This window comes from Bos grunniens, chromosome 2 (assembly GCF_055505025.1).
Source record: "Bos grunniens cultivar Pamir isolate PY7600 chromosome 2, Bosgru_T2T1.0, whole genome shotgun sequence".
In the NCBI taxonomy this organism is placed as follows: Eukaryota; Metazoa; Chordata; class Mammalia; order Artiodactyla; family Bovidae; genus Bos; species Bos grunniens.
Window position 1 is genome coordinate 65049205 of NC_141166.1, and position 21087 is coordinate 65070291.

At 40.4% G+C, this 21087-nt stretch overlaps 1 protein-coding gene and 1 pseudogene across 14 annotated transcripts in view; both read right to left on the bottom strand.

Moving 5' to 3' along the window:
* The window catches only part of EPB41L5 (erythrocyte membrane protein band 4.1 like 5), a 167482-nt gene extending 147058 nt beyond the window's left edge, over positions 1–20424 (bottom strand). For 8 of the 14 annotated variants that reach the window (XM_086349565.1, XM_086349564.1, XM_086349563.1 and 5 more), the window contains exons 1-2: positions 20212–20424; positions 14369–14555 (exon numbers count right to left, since the gene is read on the bottom strand). In XM_086349565.1, the coding sequence (XP_086205691.1) occupies positions 14369–14548 (180 nt within the window). In that variant the 5' untranslated portion in view covers positions 14549–14555; positions 20212–20424. The remainder of the gene's footprint in view (positions 1–14368; positions 14556–20211) is intronic. The other 6 variants (XM_086349580.1, XM_086349568.1, XM_086349631.1 and 3 more) reach the window with 3 other exon arrangements.
* LOC147378176 (kidney mitochondrial carrier protein 1 pseudogene) lies at positions 4922–11097 on the bottom strand (annotated as a pseudogene).
* Positions 20425–21087: the final 663 nt, after the last annotated feature.

Here is a 21087-nt window from a genome sequence, read left to right on the forward strand (position 1 = left end):
CATGGTGGAAAGGAGAAATATGGACAAAGGAAGGGAAGCGATAACTGTTACTGGAAATGACAAAGAAAGCTTTTGATTTTAAATCATACTTACAATCACTATGTCCTGGAGCAGTGCTAACAAACTTAAATAGAATATACCAATTATGAAAAAAAAAATTTGCAAATGGCAATGATCCTAAAAGGAATACAAAGTATTTCTAAGTTAAATCAGGAAGTCACAGAAACATCCCACTGCATTTACTTATCTGGTACCAAACTTACATACTTTCTTTATCTTCATTTTAAGATGCATTTCTAGAACCAATTTCATATTCCATCAACGTTCTTTATTTGCTTCAAAGACCAAAGGGAAGCCAGGCTCCCTTATTTGGCTCTCTTCGTATTCTGCCAAAGCATCACCTGCCAGCCTCATGAAACACAGGGGTTGTGTTTTGAGAAAAGAGAGAATGAGCTTCTGCCAGCTGGGTGGCTGCCTTCTCAGAATAAAAATCAAGGGTATGTATTAACTCCTTAACAAAGGCTAATTATGGGCCAACCAATAGTCAACACAAAGCATTTGTAGCTTCCTGACATTAATAACACTTAATCTAACAGAAATCCATCATCTCAAAATGAAAACCTCCCAAACATCTTAATCTGAAATTCAGGGATAGCATGAATATTTTTAAAACTTTCATCTGCAGTCTAGTCAGCATGAAAAAGAACTATACTGTTGGGACTTCCCTGGTGGTCCACTGGTTAAGAATATACTCTGCAAATCAGGGGACAAGGACTCAATTGCTACTACTGGAACTAAGATACCACATGCCACAGATCATAAGTCCATGCGCCACAACTACCGAGCCCGCTTGCCACAACGAGACAGTCTGTGCGCCACAACAAAAGATTCCACACGCCACAACTAAGACCCAAGGCAGCCAAATAAATAACTTTTTAAAAAAAGAACCATAATGTTTCATGAAAGTTAAGTCTCAGACAAGAAGTAAATAAGCTAACTGCAGTATGCTGATCTCAGATTTCTGATTCTCAGTTCAGTTCAGTCACTCAGTCGTGTCCCAACTCTTTGCGACCCCATGACTGCAGCACGCCAGACTTCCCTGTCCCTCACCAACGCCCGGAGCATACTCAAACTCATGTCCATCGAGTCAGTGATGCCATCCAATCATCTCATCCTATGTCATCCCCTTCTCCTCCAGCTTTCAATCTTTCCCAGGATCAGGGTCTTTTCAAATGAGTCAGCTCTTTGCTTCAGGTGGCCAATGGACTGGAGTTTCAGCTTCAGCATCAGTCCTTCCAATGAAAATTCAGGACTGATTTCCTTTAGGATTGACTGGTTGGATCTCCTTCCAGTCCAAGGGACTCTGAAGAGTCTTCTCCAACACCATAGTTCAAAAACATCAATTCTTCGGCGCTCAGCTTTCTTTACAGTCCAACTCTCACATCCATACACAACTACTGGAAAAACCATAGCCTGACTAAACGGACCTTTGCTGGCAAAGTAAAGGCTCTGCTTTTTAATATGCTGTCTAGGTTGGTCATAGTTTTTCTTCCAAGGAGCATGTGTCTTTTAATTTCATGGTTGCAGTCACCATCTGTAGTGATTTTGGAGCCCCCCAAAAATAAACTCTGTCACTGTTTCCATTGTTTGTGCAACTATTTGCCATGAAATGATGGGACCGGATGCTATGATCTTAGTTTTCTGAATGTTGAGTTTTAAGACAACTTTTTCATCAAGAAGTGTTCTCTTGGCAAAACGCTGTTAGCCTTTGCTCTGCATCGTTTTGTATTCCAAGGTCAAATTTGCCTGTTACTCTAGGTATCTCTTGACTTCCTACTTTTGCATTCCAGTCCCCTATAATGAAAAGGACATCTTTTTTGGGTGTCAGTTCTAGAAGTTCTAGTTCTGAGTCTAATCCAGGAAAAAAATGTATCACTGATGAGTTAGAAATGTGATCTTTTAAATATTATTCCAGTTTATTAAATAATGATATGAGGTTTATCCCACATATTGCAATTATGTTTAAATGAAGATCTCGAAATATAAAAGCTTATGAAAAGTTTTATAGTCTTTATATAACATATACTATTTCCAACACATGAACAAATACAGAGAACAGAAACTTTTTTATATCTCAATCAGGCAATACTTAGCATCAATGATTAAACAAATCCACAAGCAAACAAAAAAATCCACTTTCTTCATTTTGATTATAAAAGGTAAAAATCCCTTGGCCACATTTACCCAAGGGAATGGGGGGAGGTGGGGACCTGTAGTCACAGCCCTGGAAACAAGGGGACTGAGCCTCCCAGTTCTTCAAGTTCTTTCTTGGCTTAGAAACTTCAACAACTACATTACTTTTTCAGAAAGCAGCAAAAGAAAAAAAATCAAAACAAGACTGTTCCACAAGATATTTAATAAATCTGAGCTAAAGAAATACTATATTTTTATCTTAAAAATCTGCTTTTACAGTGAGGCTTGGCTTTCTTTTCATTCTGGTGTAAACATGGACAGAGGAACCTGGCGGGCTACAACCCCTGGGGTCACAAAGAGTCAGAACCAACTGACCATACACACACACACACACATACACGAACATGTACATATTTGAACACACTGATATAATGAATATTGCATGGTATCCAATCTTTACATGGTCTTCAAAATTAACTTGCTTCTACTGTCCTAGGGATTATACGTACACTTAAAATGTCTTCTACATTAAAAGAAAAAAAAGTGGCTCATTAAAAAATCTCATAAAATAGTCATCCTTTAAACTCAAAGAATGCAAAAGTGAAAGCCTTTCTATAGAAACCCTTACACCTCAGTGGAACTGTTCTGGTAAGAAGAAAAAAAAATTCCTCTGTAAAGATATGATTCATTACAAGGGATGAGGCCTGAAAGGGCCTCATCACATTTGGAGCTGGTCAGGGAGAACTGGCTGAGAAGGCAATGGCACCCCACTCCAGTACTCTTGCCTGAAAAATCCCATGGACGGAGGAGCCTGGTAGGCTGCAGTCCATGGGGTCACGAAGAGTCGGACACGACTAAGCGGCTTCACTTTCACTTTTCACTTTCATGTATTGGAGAAGGAAATGGCAACCCACTCCAGTGTTCTTGCCTGGAGAATCCCAGGGACAGGGGAGCCTGGTGGGCTGCCGTCTATGGGGTTGCACAGAGTCGGACACAACTGAAGCAACTGAGCAGCAGCAGCAGCAGGGAGAACTAGACTTCCACCTGAGTCTTGAAGCAATCAGCACCCACTTGCTCCTCCAACCTCCTTTCGTGCCTTAAATCTTACCACTGGAGCTAAAATTCTGCTTCACAAAAATCTTGTTTTCAGAGTCAGCATTAACAAAGAAGACAAGGTCAAGGTGATTGGGAGGAAAACTGTCCAATCTCCAAGAAAAACCTGTGTGGCTTCCACGTCACTTCAAGGGAGGAAGCAGCCCAGGGACTGGACCAACTGGGAACCTGCATTTACTGCAGAAGTGTCTGTCCTAGAGCCCCAGTGAGTATGTACTTAAGTTACTCTCAAAGAGTAGAACCGAAGGTACCCAAGTAAATATTAAATATTTCCTTTCCTGGGGATGTATTCTTGAAGTGTAAAGATCGTGGGGTGCTCAAAGTCACTATTTTGAAAAGAGTAAGATGAACACGGCAAAGAATGATATCCTATTTTCAGAAAAAGAAGGAAGATACTACATACCTCTTCTCAAACTCTAGGTACACGAAAAATTGCTTTTCAAATTTCAAGCAATCATTTTCCATCCAAACCGATTAGGAAGTCCAAGACAAGGAATACTTTAATAAACAGGACGAGAACTAAAGTGAAACCTGGGAAATCTGGAAAAACCAACTCTTAGATTCACTTGCAACCTTTTGCTAAGGAAAACATAATAAAACCTTAACCACTTTCTTTCACATGGCTTTTACCAAAGAACTCATTCAGAAGAAACTCATGATAAAATAATTCTCTTCAATACACCAGACCATTTATTTTTGGATTATGGCTTTATGAAAGCATGATGTAAACACACTTATCCTACAAGTCAAGTAGTAGCAACTACTATTTTCTTCACTTGATTCTCAACATCAGTAGAGGTTATCATCCTCATCTTACAGACTGGGAAACAGAAACTTGCTAAAATCTAAAATTAGGAAAAAAAATAAAAATAAAATTAGGAACATTATCTAAGGACCCAACTTGCTTAAAAACATCTCCCACCAACACAGACTTTGCCACCTTCCAAGCTAACATATTATACCATCCTGAGTTTAGAAATCAATACTTCGCAACAATTCCTCACAAACCTCAAGGGGTAATAAAGGTTTAAAAATCACTTACCATAAGTGAAAGACCCTGCCAAAATAAGAAATTGCAAAGCATTGCAATGTTTCAGGGATCTACATCCTGCATTGTTTATACCTGAGGTATACCAGGTCTCTATGTGTGAACTTCTTCAGCAGACACAAAGCCAAAGCCCCCCGGAAGTTCAGAACAATGACACTTTCTCAGAGGCTCTACTCCATGGTTCGGATGAGCTTTTTTAGAACATCTGGGAGTCTCGGCTACAATCTGAGACGCATCAGGAGTTACTCCCTCCAAAGGAAATGATCCATAGTTCTTGACCTTCATCCAAGTTTTCTTTAGCAAGAAACGTGCATTTCATGTTATATTTGATGTGGAAGGGTACTTGGATGGTAAGAACTAGTGTCTGGATGTTACAGTTTATACCATTAAATGTCTGGTGCAGATCACCCAAGGCCAAGCAAGACACAGCAATTCACACTAACACAGCCCTCACTTGTTGCTCACACCTAAGCATCTGTGGCGGGTAAAGCAGTAGGAAAGACTGGAAGCTTTGCTATTTCAGAAGTGAGCATTTTCAGAAGGATGTCTCATGCAGTCTTGTCACAAATTCAATACCTTCAACTGCTTGTACATCACAAAGAAAATAATATTCCAAGGACCAAGTCTCAACCAACTTGACCAAAACCCTTTACACAGAGCCAAAAACCCCTTCATTCTTCCATGTCTATAATAAGCAATGCAGGGTACCTGTGAAACCAGGGCATCTGCCATCGTGAAGGACTCCAATTCATCGTACATGTTCTCACCACATCGACAGGGTTTGAGGCCAGGGCCCCTGCCAATCCAGAGCTGAAGCTTGAGAGGAAATGGGTTACACAATGTCTCCCATCAGGCGCGAGAAAATCAGATGCTTCTCAGTGAGGCTGCAAACCCACAGCTCCATGCAGCCAACATCAGTGGCCCTCTGAGCAATAAGGGACATGCCCTTCCACAGTCCTCTTGTTCCCTCTTGCTGGTAAATGTTAATGAAGTTGCCTATTATTCCCCCTTGAAGGGTGTTGTTTTGTGCTGCCATCTGAATTTTCAATACATTAGCTGGAATGGAAACGGTTGAGGATATGACTCGAGAGAGAATTCCACAGGCCACATTATAAGAAGGGTTTCATCTTCTGGGCACTTGACAAATAGCCACTTCAAGCACATCAAGATAGGTGCCTATCTTGATGGCGCCACAGGAAGCCTGGTGTACCACTGAAGGGTACTCCTCAAATACAGTGCTTTCAGGCCTTCCTCTCTGCCTATCCTCACTAACACATTCAACACTGCTCAATACTTGATTTCTTTAAAGTTTGCATCATTCTTCTGGTCTTGAATCTGGAGCCGTGTCTTGGTTAAATCAACTGGAAACTTACTGAACTCAGCTAGAGTGGTCAGGCCTCTGTACACGAAGGGCTTCCAGTTCAGGGCCAACAAGCTCACCGCTGTCCCTTCTCCTTTGGTTCACAGAAGCATAGCCTCCAACAGGATTTTTCTAGGCAGGGGAAGCCCTGCACCTTCTCCTGCCCAGGCTTAGCAGCAGTTGGACAGAAAATGTGATCTTGATAATATCCTGGGTAGGTGAACACCTGACTCAATCATAATTTTTAAAACTATCAATCTGTTACTATCAACCCTGGAAACAGTTCCTAAAACAATTGGATCTATCCCATTGTGTCTCTTTTTAACATAGTGTCTTTAAAAAAATTTTTTTATTGAAGTATAGTTGATGTACAATATTATATAAGTTACAAAAGTACAAAACAGTGATTCACAATCTTTAAAGGTTATATTTAACACTTATCGTAAACTATTGACTGTATGCCCTGTGCTATACAATACATCCTGATTCATTTTATACAGAGTAATGTGTACCTCATAGTTCCCTCCCCAAGCCTGCACCACTCATCTTTCCTCTCCCCACTGGTAACCACCAGTTTGTTCTATACATCTGTGAGTCTGCTTCTTTTTTGTTGTATTCACCAGTTTGTTTTATTTTTTAGATTCCACATATAAGTGATATCATACAGTATTTGATTTTCTCTGTCTGACTTACTTAGCATAATATACTCCAAGTCTATTTGCGTCGTTGCAAACGGCAAAATTTTATCCTTCTTATGGCTGAGTAATACTCCATTGTATATATGTACCACATCTTCTTTATACATTCCTCTGTCAATGGACATTTAGGTTGCATCCATGTCCTGCCTATTACTGTAAGTATTGCTGCCATCAACACTACGATGCATGTATCTTTTTGAATTAGTGTTTTTGTTTCTTTCTCATTCCTTACTTTCTTAAAGATTTTTCACTTCATGATGCACTTACTAGTTTACAGAAAATAACATTTTTGACATAGTATATCATTCAATTCTATTTAACAATTACTGAACAGACATCTATTACGTACTAACCGCTAGAGATATATAGCTGAATATGTTTGTATTTCTCATCCTCAAGCAATCACAAGGTTCTTAGTAAGAATAAAATCATTCACAACTAGTTTAAACACAATAAATATGAGTGTTATCCTTGCAGTATAAACAAAATGCCAAGGAAATGCAGGTGAATTAAATCTGCCTAAAAGTAGTAAAGGGTTAACACAACTCTGTCATCTTAGGCAGAAACAAAATGAAGAAAGATACGGAATCTTGACAGTCTATGGTGAGGCTGAGAACAGAGACACTCAAGACAGGCAAGAGTCAGAAGATCAAGAGGCAGAAACTGCCAATGTAATTCTTCCTAAAACTGCAAAACAGAACATCACTCTCATCTTTAAAACCCTTTCATTATTCCTCTTTCTCTACAGATTAAGGTGCAAATTCTAGGGCATACAATAGTTTTTCCTAACTGTTCCCTGAGCTACCCAGGTGGCTCAGTGGTAAACAATCTGCCTGTTAATGCAGGAGACACACGTTTGATCCCTGGATCATGAAGATCCCTCTGGAGACAGAAATCCCATGGACAGAGGAGCCTAGCAGGCTACAGTCCATGGGGTCCAAAAGAGTTGGACAAGATTTAGCAACTAGACAACAACAACAACAACTGTTTCTTGCTTACTCTTACAGCCTTCGCTCCTATCACTTTAGCATTTTACCTGTTTATAATTTCCCCAGTAAGTCTTACCTGAGCCTTAGCAAAATGCAGTTCTTTCTGCTTAGAATGTACTTTAGGTCTCCAATGAACTCTGATTTCAAGAATCAGTACATCTGTGTTACTGTTCAAAAGCCAGACCCTAAATCCTCCTTCCTGTGCTAGTTAGTATAAACCTGTGCAAAGACACAGGGTTGCAAAGTGGTCTACTATGCCTGGGCAAATAGTAAGAAGGTCCAGTAGTGTCCATAGAGTGTAGAATATGGATGTGAAATACTTGATCCCAGGGTCAACATCCTGTTCATTTTCATATACTCTCTTACCTTGCAGCTACCGAATATGAACCAAGCAGAAAACAAAGAGTGAAAACAAAGATCCACACAGCTCTGGCAAACTACAATTTTTCAGTTAAATCTAGACCAGTGCTCATTGCTTATATCCTTTTCTCCCCTAACAAATTAATCTAGGTCATCACCTCACTCAGACCCAGTGCTCACTTCACATCCTCTTTTTGATGAAGACTAAGAGCATCAAGATAGCATCTTCCCATCAGTCTCCTAGAACACTCCTCCTATTATTTCCACCTGTGTATATAAATCCACATAAACAAACCCAGATCTCCCCGTGCAGCCATACTCTACCTGCTGTGTTCTGTCTTCCTTTTACTGTGTTGTTTTCCTGTCTTCCTTTTACTCCCAAATCTCGTTTTTCACCATTCTCCAACCCCTCATTTTCCCTTCATGCATTTCCTCACACACAAACAATATTTATTTATTAAGCACCCAATAGGTACAAAGGACTATAAAACATCCAAAAAATAAAACAGTCCCCAATAATTCCTTTAAGCCTTCTAAAACATGGCTTCTAAACACATCCCACTGAAGCTCTTTTCCCCACTTCACCCCTTATTTCCAGGACAGCCCGACTACCCTTTCACGATCTTCCACACAAATCAACATTACCCTCTACACCAGAGTTCGAATTATATTTTGCTCGTTTCTAATCTTCATTCTCCTCCTCCCATATACACATACAACACATTTCTTCCACTGCAAACTCACAGCCACAATTAGTCTGCAGCCCCATTATCTTATGTCTTTATTACTGTACAGGGGCTTCTCTGGTGGCTTAGACAGTAAAGAATCTGCCTGCAATGCAGGAGACCCGGGTTCAATCCCTGGGTCTGGAAGATCCCCTGGAGAAGGGAATGGCTATCCACTCCAGTATTCTTGCCTGGAGAATTCCATGGACAGAGGAGTCAGGCAGGCTATAGGCTATGGGGTTGCAAAGAGTCAGACACGACTGAGTGACTAACACTTTAGTCTCTTGCTTCTCTTCCCTGTAATAAATCAACCATATCACTTCTAAATCAAAGCTATGTATCATCTTTATCATGTTCCTTAACTACTGAAAAACCTTAAGTGGAATAAAACATAAGTATACAAAAAAAAAAATCTATGTGTTCTTTTTCTTAAACAGCTTTGAGATATAAATCACATACCAGATCATTTATGACAAAACTGTATATTGTCAACTCGCTTATTTGACTTACATGCAGAGTGCATCATGCAAAATGCTGTGGTGGATGAATCACAAGCTGGAAGCAAGATTGCCAGGAGAAATATCAACAACCTCAGATATGCAGATGATACCATCCTAATGGCATAAAGTGAATATGAACTAAAGAGCCTCTTGATGAATGTGAAAGAGGAAGAGTGAAAAAGCTGGCTTAAAACTCAACATCCAAAAAACTAAGATCATGGCATCTGGTTCCATCACTTCATGGCAAACAGGAGAGGAAAAAGTGGAAGCAGTGAGACTTATTTTCTTGGGCTCCAAAATCACTGAGGATGGTGACCACAGCCATGAAATTCAAAGACTCTTGCTCCTTAGAAGACAAGCTATGATAAACCTAGACAGTGTATTAAAAAGCAGAGATATTACTTTGCTGACAAAGGTCCGTATAGTCAAAGCTATGGATTTTTCTAAGTAGGCATGTACGGATGTAAGAGCTGGACCATAAAAAAGGCTGCGTGCTGCAGAATTGATGCTTTCAAACTATGGTGCTGGAGAAGATTCTTCAGAGTCCCTTGGACAGCAAGGTGATCAAACCAGTCAATCCTAAAGGAAATCAACCCTGAATATATTCATTGGAAGGACTGATGCTGAAACTGAAGTTCCAATACTTTGGCCACCTAATGTGAAGAGCCAACTCACTGGAAAAGATTCTGATGCTGATAAAGACTGAGGGAAGGCGGAGAAGGGGGCAAGAGAAGATGAGATGTGTGGATGGCATCACTGACTCAATGGAATGAGTTTGAGCAAACTCTGGGAGATAGGGAAGGACAGGGAAGCCTGGAATGCTGCAATCCATGGGGTCACAAAAAGTCAGACACGACTTAGCAACTGAACAACATCATTTACCCATTAAAACTATACAATTCAGGACTTCCCTGGTGGTCCAGTGGCTAAGACGCTGTGCTCCCAATGCAGGAGGCCCAGGTTCAATACCTGGTCAGGGAACTAGATCCCATACGCTGTATTAAGACCTGGCATAGCCTAACAAATATTTTTTTAAGTATACAATTCAAAGACACAGTCAAACTAATTTTAGAAAATCTTCATCACCTCAAAAAGAAACCTCATAACCTTCAGCTATGGGCCTAACTACCCTTTTCACCATTCTCTCACCCTTCTACCCCAGGAAACCTCTAATGTAATTTTTCCCCCTTTTGGATTTCTCTATTCTGGACTTTTACACGAATGGAATCACATAGTGTGTGATCTTTTGTCACTGGCTTCTTTCACCCAGCATAGTGATTTCAAAGTTCACCTATGTAGCACGTACCATGTAGAAGCTATCAGTCCTATTTCCTTTGTGGTCCAGCAGTATTCTATTTACAGATGTAACATATTTTGTTAGTCCACTGGTCTGCTGACAGGTAGCTGGTTGTCTCTACCTTTTGGTTATCCAGAATAATGCTGCTATGGATATCTGTGTACAAGTTTTTATGTAAACATGTTTTCAAGTCTCTTGGGCATATGCCTAGAAATGAAATTGCTGAATCACATGGTAACTACGTTAGTCATTTGAGAAACTGCCAGAGTGTTTTTCAGAGCAGCTGGACCACGTTAACATTCCTATTGAAACATATAAGAGGGTTCAGATTTCTCTACTTCCCCAACACTTGGTATTATCTGACATTTTTATTCTAGCGTTCCTAGTTGGTATGAAATAGTATGGTTTTTATTTGCATTTCTCTGACAACTAATGTCGAGCATTTCATGTGCTTGTTGTTCATTTGCATATATTCTATTTGGAGGAAGGTCTACTCAGATCCTTTGGCCATTTTTAAATTGGGTTGTCTTTTTTATTATTGAGTTCTAACAACTCTCCACATATTCCAGCTACTTATTAGATATATAATTTTCAAATACTTCCTCTCATTATCTAACAGTCTTTTCACTCTCTTGATGGTGTCCTTTAAGGCACTAAGGTTATAATTCTGATAAAGTTCAATTTATTTACTCTTATTGTTCATGTTTTTGGTGTCATTATCCAAGAAACTAGTATGAAATCCAAGGTCATGAAGATTTATTCCTATATTTCCCCCTAAGACTTTTATAGTCTTGTGTTTAGGACTTTGACCCATTCTGAGTTAATTTTTGTATATGTAGGAGTTAAGGGTCCATCTTCATTCTTTTGTGTGTGTTACTCAAAAGTAACACACACTTTTGTGTGTGTTACTTCATTCTTTTGTGTGTGTTACACATACTTTTGTGTGTGTTACTTATACAAAAGGCTGTTGAAAAGACTTTCCTTTTTCCCTGCACTGAATGGCTCTGGTAGCCTATCAAAATTCAACTGACCATAGATGTGTGGGTTTATATCTGGATTGTCTATTGTGTTCCATTGCTCCTTGCACCAGCAAACCACACCATCTAGATTACTACTGCTTTATAGTAAATCTTGAAATTGGGACATATCAGTCTTACTACTTTGTTCTTTTTCAATATTGTTTTGGCTATTCCGGTCCCGTGCAATTGCACATGAATTTTAAAATCAGCTTGTCTATCTCCACAAATAAATCAGCTGATATTCCTTTGGAGATTATATTGAATCTGTAAAGTTTTGGGGGTACTGCCATCTTAATAATGTTAAGTCTTAGTTAACATTAGTGAACAATTAGTGAACACGGGGTGTTTTTCATTTATTTTAAGATATAATGGTCTATATAATTTAAAGACTTCAGCATCTGTACCAGTAGATATATAAAAATTATTATGTAATGGTTAATCAAATATTTCCTATTAATTTAAAACTCAGGAAAAGCAGAGTTTTACAAGACAAGCTGTTTACTAACCAATTCTAAGCTCATAAATCAAAGGACATACTGTGGCATTTTCAAAGAGAAAGTTTAAAAGTCAGGGATAATTAGGAATTTCTACCTGATGCCTTCATCATTTACTAAAAGGCATTAATTCCTTCAAAAAGAAAAGTAGAAGCTATTTAAATCCCTCCTCCAATTCTGAGAGGAAAGGAGAACTGAAGAAAGAAAATGACCATTACTACCAGTATATATTAATTTGAAGAGTATAGATCACTGACTCAATGGACATGGGTTTGGGTGGACTCTGGGAGTTGGTGATGGAAAGGGAGGCCTGGCATGCTGCGGTTCATGGGATCGCAAAGAGTTGGACATGACTGAGCGACTGAATTGAATTGAAAATTGAATAGACCTAGATTTCTGTACTTAATTACAGGTAATCCCTCATAGATTGCCTGGGCAATTATCTGAGTTCCGTGCTGATAGATCACGATCAATACTGATGCTAACCCCAATGGGAAATAAGCATGTGCTTCATTCAATTTCCAAAATTAATGGTTGAAAAGCTAAATTAAGAAAAAGATAAAGACTCTTCTTCCCAGAAATCACTATTCCTCTAGCCTTTTTCTTCAGGAAAGCAGTTTAGCTGCGGCAAGGGGGAGGGAGAATATGTCCACTTTATATCCACACAAGCATCTAGAGTTTACTAACTCTAGGGTTTCACCTGCACTGCAGAGCTGAAAAGGCAACTATTCTACTTCCACAAAGAGTCAAATCTAAAACTCTTGGCTCTTTCACTACAATTGTCTGCATGAGAGAGGCTGGCTAACATTTTGGGCCTTAATCAAGCATCACAGGCCCTTACTGAGCACGCCAAGCAAAGGAAACCATTCCATACCAGTCACTAGCCGCTTATTCCACCACTTTAAAACCTAGTGCTGTTTTCTCCTCCACAATACTCTGCCTTTTTAAAAAACTCCTTTCCAAATTCTACTTTCCTAGTATCTTTTTCTCCATCAGCAAACTTGAGACTTACTTCAAACATTGGGTAATAGACTTCTTTCCACTCTCTTATATAGTAATCTCAAGTTTTATGCCACATACCTAAGAATATTTTAACAGACTAGGATATAAAATTCTTAGGATACTTGTCAAATAAATGAATATGCAAACTATCCTCACAAAGTATCACATATTGAAATACTGGACAATACTGCCAATGCAGGGGACATAAAAGACGTGGGTTCAATCTCTGGGTCGGGAAGATCCCCTGGAGTAGGAAATGGCAACCCACTCCAGTATTCTTGCCTGGAAAACTCCAGACAAGTGAAGCCTGGTGGGCTACAGTTCATGGGGCTGCAAAGTCAGGAGATGACTGAGTGACTGAGCCATGTATAAATATAATAAATACTCATAAACATGACTTTAAAACATTTCAAGATATCCTGTGTCTTAAGAGTAATTTTATCGTATGTCATTATTTTTAAAACGTAAAAGATATATACTAGTACATTCTAAATTATTCAATTAATCAGAATATTCATTAAAACAAGTCATCCAATTCCTTAACCTCTCACTCCGTGAGTTGAAGGTCTTCCAGAACTTATTGGACTATATATTATAGCAGCACCCAAGCCATCACCTCGTACAAAGGGTTTTTTAAAAATTGCATTCTGGGTGAAGGAGTGTGTACTAAAAAGAATCTATGGGGAGGGAAGATACTAGAACATTCAATGACACCTCAAATCACACATTTTACAGCTTAATTATGTAAACTTTTTTATACAGGACAAAGGCATGAGAAAAAGATTTGGTATTAGCAAACAGCTCAGAAAGAAACTCTACTTCTCCCCAAACCATACAGCTACCTCTCCTCCTTCAGAAAAAGACCTGCTAGGAATAAGTGAAGTCCTTTCAAATACACTGGATTGTTTCACACTGAGTTATGATTACTCATAACTGCAAAAAAAAAAAAAAAAAAACCAAATCTGAATATAATTACAACATCCAATCTTGAAATAAAGATTACTGTGTATGGAAAAAACATCCTGCAAACTACTTTAGGAAGAAAGAGATGGGCCGTCAGAGCTGAGGGATATCAACAAAGTCCTTTTCCTCACTTCATTCCATTAAAATTTCTACAAGCACACCCAAGGGTGGAGAAAGTACTAAGGAAAGGAAAGGAATGGAAAGTGTTTTGAAAATTACAAAAAAGTTCAGAGAACTATGAGTCTTACGGGATCCCTGTAAGTATCATTATTCTTCCCAGTCTCACTGCTTTAATAAAACTGCTCAACCAGGACTGTGAGAACTCCCCAGAAAGCACACTGCATAACGCCATCCCAAAGAACACACAAACACACACAGAGGACTCAGTCAGCCACTGCCCTGACATCTGAAAGTTCCGGTTAGCTGCCACTAATTCCAGCGAAGCATTTACTATCCCTCCCGGTATCTCAGGCCACCTGATCCAGGCACCTGTGCACCTCGGCGCCTGATCGCACCAGCTGGTATGAACTTGGCCCCCGGGAAGGTACCAGCTCAGAAGAAGCAAGTGACCTCAGGACGAACACACAAGGCAGCCCGCCCTCTGTACCGGCAAGTCCACGCTGACGTCGGTCCCATCCAGAAGGGACACCCGGCAGGTGATCACGGCCCGCGCGTCCCCAGCCGCAGGGATGTGCGTGGCCGCGCGCTGGGCCTCACGGAGCCGGTCCTTCTCGGCCTGTTTGCGCATCGAGCGGCGCCCGAGCGTCCTGCGGAAGAAGCTCAACATCTTGTCACTGCGGAACCAAGAGAAAAAAGGGGTCAGTGTTCTCCTGCAGTCTGCTCTCAGACAGATGGCGTAGTTTAGTAAAGTTCTGTGGCCATTAGAGATATGTTATTAAAAAAAACACCTGGTCAAGTAAATTTGAAAAAAATTAAAACTGGCGACTTTAAAGACCTGAACAAAAAATAGAGCTCACGGCACTGAGCTCACAGCAATTTTAAGCTTTCTGGACTATGTTGTAAGGAGCTAATCTGCCAAGAGAGGGGTAAACATTTATTAAGTTCATCAGGTCTTTCGGGTCAATAAATTATGTGTACAACAGTCATATACCTTTACAAACACTAGGATACGATGCCATACACTAAGGTGCCCTTTGATAGTAACAACAATCCTAAGAAGTTTCATTCCTTCTCTCCCCATTTATAGTACTAACACAAAAATGATCACCTATTTTAGCTAAAATACAAATATAATTCAAATGAAAGTTTTTATCACATATTCTACTATTACTTACAGACTTTAAGCTGCTACATAATATAAAAAGTTCTTTACAATGTCAAATTAATGCTACTTTATCTCCATTAAGAACATTAAAGTTAATCAAAATTAAGAGGTTAAATACAGCACATATAAAATGAAAACATCATAAAAACTACCTTGCTAATCTACAGTTTAACTTCCAAAACTAAGAAGAGTTTGAGAAAAATAAGTACATGTAACTAAGCCAAGAAATAAACAACAGAGAAAACAAGTTGTGCAGAGAGGGAAATAATCACAGTGCACTTTATGACTCAGCTAATAATTATGTCATAATATATTAACATTAATACTGATCTAACCGTAAGTATAAAGTAACGATAACTCAGAGGAGGTGGCTAATACAGGTAAGGGTAAACACAGAGTTAATCCTCATCTTGCCTGGTAGGAATTCAATAGGTAGGTCATGAAACTACGTGAAACTAAAAATCAAGAAGCAGCAATGAGCTTATTATTTAAAATATGAAAGTGGTTGCCTTAAGGAGGAAGAAAAATTCAGGAAAATGCTCTTTTTTGGAAGAAGACTTCGTATCAGATGACTCTTACCACTAGATAAACTTGATAAAAATAAAAGCTAATTTAAAAATAAACAAATGCTATTACATGAAAACATAAGTATCTATAAAGATTACTATACACACATTACAAGTAAGGATGTAAGTGAAAGTCATTCAGTCATGTCCGACTCTGCCTCCCCATGAACCCCATGACATTCTACAGGCCAGAATGCTGGAGTGGGTAGCCGTCCCCTTCTTCAGAGGATCTTTCCAACCCAGGGATCGAACCCAGGTCTCCTGCATTGCAGGTGGATTCTTTACCAGCTGAGCCACCTTCCAGCGTAATTAGGTGAACTGGCAAAGCCACCATACTTGTCATTTGTACATTCATCTGTTTATACCTTAAAGAAATAGCTAAAATTTCGGATAGTGTTTCAGTTTACATCCTCCGCAGGCTTCTTTTCCCGTGGACAATGCTCCCTTTGGACCTTGCTAGCCAGTCTTATTTCAGCTGCCTACAAAAGGCTATACTTGTCACCCTAAGGCTTCTAACCCCCTTATGTCAGAGGATCCCTACCTGTTCCTTTTAACTTAACTCTACCTGTATCTCCCCTGAGCAACATTCTCTGACATCTAAAGAGTTAGTCAGTCCCATAACACTTTCACTGAACCCCGAAAATATTTTTGTCTAACTAATCACATTTTAATTATTCATTTACATGCCTGTCCCCTTTACTATAAGCTCCTGAAGGATACAATTCCTACTTTGAATAGTTAGCCACTTAGTACATTTCATCATCAAATCAACAAATGTTTACTTTGGAGATTGAAGTAAACAATCTCCATTGGTACTCAGAAAAACTCCCTAAAAATATTGTCTTATTTTGATAAGCACACTAAAAGTCACAGAAATTAAACCATTGACCAGGTCCATTATTTAGTAGTGAAGACAGGGGCTCAAACTCTGATTTTCTGACTCCAAATTTTGGTCTTTTATGCAAAACTCACATTGTAGAAATAAAGAAATTATCAAACACCACAGCTAAAAAGATGCTGAGTAAAAATACAATCATAAAACATACATGATGAATTTGTTTTTTAAAACTTAATTCAGCATATTCAAGAAATAAACAGCAAGCGGATTAAAAAAAAGAGAGATACAAAGGAAACTACAGATTCAGAGATAATCACAAAGTGTGGACTTATATTAGATTCTTCTTAAGTTATAAGATGTTGTCAATGAGAGAAGCTAGGTGAAAGATACATGGGAATTCTGTACTACTGTAACTTTGACATAAGTCTAAAATTATCTCAAACTAAAATATTTTTTCAATCATACATTTACTATTATATATATAAAACTTATAAGAAGTCTTGCATAACCAGCTGATATTTTAAACTAAATGCATTTGTAAACATGATAAAAATAAAAGCTGAAATATTAAATTAAAAACATTTTAAAAACAATTCAGTAGCTATCAATTGAGAATTACAACCTCAGTTTACAAGTATGAATACTCCTATGTAATTAGATAATCTTGCAAAACCATGACAGTTGTCATCTGAACTTTCTAAGGACACAAATTATACACATACACATCTGAACACCAAGTGGATTGTTTATGATACTCAAGGAAGTACTGCCAATTTTCTTTTGGATAAAATAGTGGTATTAAAAATACATTTTTTAAGAATAACCTTACTCTTTTAAAAATACATACTGAAACATTTATAGAAGAAATGATATGATTTCTAGGACTCACATCAAAATAATACAAGGAAGGGAGTTAAGTGGGAAGAGATGAGACAAACTGACCAGATTACTGGCCATCAACTGTTGAAGCTGATGGGTACACAGAAACTAATAATATTCTTCTGACTACTTCTGTATATGTTGAATTTTTCCATAATAAAAAAAGCTTTTTTAAGGGAACAAATGCTCAAAATGCACTACAACTTTGTGGTTCCTAGGAAGTAAATGAATTATAAGACCAGTTTTATTTCACCTCATCCTACATCTTAAAAATAAGATTCATTATACAAGTAGAGTTAACTTGCTAAGGAAAAATACAACTTCTTTCTTATTTAATATCTATGTATTTTGAAACTCAATGCCACAAACAAGTTTTTTAATTAAAAAAATATGAAAACACTTATATGAAAACAAATTTCAGATGCGCTAGAGAAGTACTAGGAAAAAACAAACATATTAGGGTGATGGGCTGTTAAATTGTTTTCTGCAAAAAAAATTTTTGAAGGATTAACATGCAGTTTAATAAAGAACTATCGCACATAGTTAAGATAAACAACCCAGAAGAGAGAAAATGGACACGATATGAAGAAACAAGCTCTAAAAGAAGACATGCAATAAAGAAATACTCTTACAAAGACGTGCAACCTCAGCAGTAACCAAGGAAATCCAAATTAAAAATGTAAGACACTGTCTGTCATTTAAAAGACTCTAGATATCCAGTATTGAAAAGGATATGTGAAAAACAATGACGTTCACACACACCCTTTCACACAGCAATTCTATTTCTGGTAGGATATCCTAAAAAGAAATGTCCCATATGCGCTTCAAGCCACAGAAACAAGAATTTTCAGGGCATAATTAAGACAATGTTAAATGCCTCTACCAACACACAAATAGTTAAATAACGGTTCATCCAATGGCATACAACACAGCTGTTTTTATAAAATACAGCTGACACAGACACTTTATATATATACACACACACAAAACAAAGCATTAGGACACACTTAAATGAGGCTATCTCTAGAAAGGGTCGTGTGGAGGTATTTAACTTTACTATAATAAGAATACATTAATATGTTAGAAGTTTATTTTTTTAATTTATTGTTTTTAAAAGCTTTGCCACATTCACTTTTCCCCACCCCGCCCCCACTCCCAGCACCCTTCACCAAGCCACAGCAGTGGATTTAAGCAATCACCAATCAGATTCCTCTTAACAATCTTTAACTGCCTTGCTCCCGGCTCCAGCTCCTCCTCCGCCCCGACCCTTCCGGCGCCCACTCCTCTCAGCTCGCTCCGCTCTAGTAACTCTTCCACTCAGCCCAAGCGTCTTTCAACTGGGGCCCTTTTTTCCGCCTAAGCTGCTCCAGCTTTCTGGAATGCCCCTTCCCCTTCAACTCCCCCCCGCTGCCCAACCCCCCCACCCCCACCCTAACCCCCGCCTCCCACTTCACATGGCCATCTTCAGATTTCTGGCTGAAATATCTTTTCCTCAGAAAATCATTCCCTGCTTTCTAAATCAGGGTCTCCTTTTAGTACCCCTAGCGTGCTCTTTGTAACCCTTAAGATACCAACTTGTATTTTACTGGGTATTTGCCCCACCAAGACGCAAGGAGAGACCTCGTCTGACTCGTTCCCCACGGTGACCCAGTAGGCACTGCAATATGCGTATCAGGCGCTCAATAAGGAGCTTGCCTGAAATGACACAATGGAATTTTTGGATGGTAGGTGTATATATACACACACACACACATATTTTTTAAAATAGTATTGAATCTCTTACGCCTGACTTTTCAGCTATGAACTAGGAAGAGTTTAAGTGGGAAACTGCAAACCGAAGTCATCCATTTACCACCTAAATTAACTTTTTCATACATACCTAAAATTCAAAAGTTTGTCGTGACATGTATACACTCTCCTGCGACTGGTGGACGCAACGTTTGATAAACAATTGCTACCCCCACCCCAAGGAAATACTACTTGCATCAAGTTAAGAACACCCTACTGCTGCTAAGTCGCTTCAGTCGTGTCCGACTCTGTGCGACCCCAGAGACGGCAGCCCACCAGGCTCCTCTGGCCCTGGGATTCTCCAGGCAAGAATACTGGAGTGGGTTGCCATTTCCTTCTCCATAAGAACACCCTGGGTCGTTCTAAAACCCTGTCTCCAGTACTTGCTTTCTGACAAAGCTATAAGCCAACCTACAGCGAACACCATCAGGATATTAACACCCTTCATCCTAGTCATCCCAAAACAGAAAGTATCTGCAAGGGACTAATTCAACAATTAATCACACATATGGTTTCCTAGTGAACTTTACCTAAAGAAGAAAACCTGCAAACTAGCTTATGTACAAACAATCCACTGTGTCAGATTCAGCAACCTATTACAGGACAGAAATGGAATGAAAGGAAACTTTTCCCTAACTCTGAAAAACACACTTGATATTAAAACGTAGCCAAAAGGTGTAAAAGACTCGGCTATTGCTGGTCAGACAGCAGAACCACAAAGGCTGGTACTAATGAAGCCGACCCCAGGAACCACGCATTGGGCCCGGCCGCGGGGCGCAGGGGAAAGCGGGTCCCGGAGCCCCCACACCCCTACCCCGGACACCTGCTGGTCTGCCTCCAGTGCGCGTCAGCCCAGCGCGCTCGCTACCAGTCCTCGGTACGTCCCGGAGCGGCCACGTCCGCCCGCAGGTGGACGCCCGTCCGGCCTCCCTCCCTCCCTCCGCGCCGGCCCCTCGGCCGCCGCCCGCCCGCCCCTCGCGGGACGTGTTCGGCTGCCGACCTCGAAGCGCCGGGCGGCCTGAGGGTCCCCGGCGAGGCCGCAGACCCGGTGCAGGCGAGGAGGGCGTGAGGAGCCAGGCGGGTGGCGCGCTTACCTGGCGGCGACCACTCGAAGCCACTCGAGGGGAGAGGGCCTCGCGAGGAGGCGAGGGGGCGGCTCCGGGGAAACGCTGAGAAATGGCGGCCAGAGGCGAGCCCACCGCACTAATCCCGGCGGACCCCAGCCGCAACCGCCCCTCCCTTAAAGCCCCTAAGCTCCGCCCCAGAGGCGGGGCACGCCATTCTTAAATGGGCAATGACACCGCCCCGGAAATGGCGGGGCGGGGCGATGCTCGGGTTAAAGCGGCGATGCCGACCTGGTTCGAGAGCTGACCGCAGGTTTAAAGGGGCGCTGCCAAAGTCGGGTCCCCTGAGGGTCCGGCTCGCTGCACCCCCACGTTAGTCCTGTCACAGAGGCGGCTTACCCTGCAGACGGAGTCCGGCGTCAGGTACCGCTAGGACATGCTGTCAGCCCTTCAACAAATTAAATTTCAGTCAGCAAATATTTACTTGCCGGGCTGTATTCTGGAGACGAGAAGAACAGTAAGGTAGCGGCAGGAAACAGGATATTTCTGCTTAACAGGGAACGTTGCATCCTTTCTGTGTACGGAGAATTCAGGGAAGTGCCTGAGATGGGCCAGGATGTATTCTGGAGAGTGGCGATACCACGGATAAACGGGGCATAAAGAGCCCTCGTAGGCCTTCAGAGCTGGCAGGAAAAAGAGAAAGTGAATGTCACCGATAGTAAAATTCAGCACTATTCGTGGTTCTCCTTAGGCACTAGGGATGCGTGCGTGCGTGCTAAGTCGCTTCGGTCGCGTCGGACTCTTTGCGACCCCATGGACTGTATCCCGCCAGGCTCCTCAGTCCATGGAATTTTCCAGGCAAGAATACTGGAAAGTGAAAAGTGAAGTCGCTCAGTCGTGTCCGAC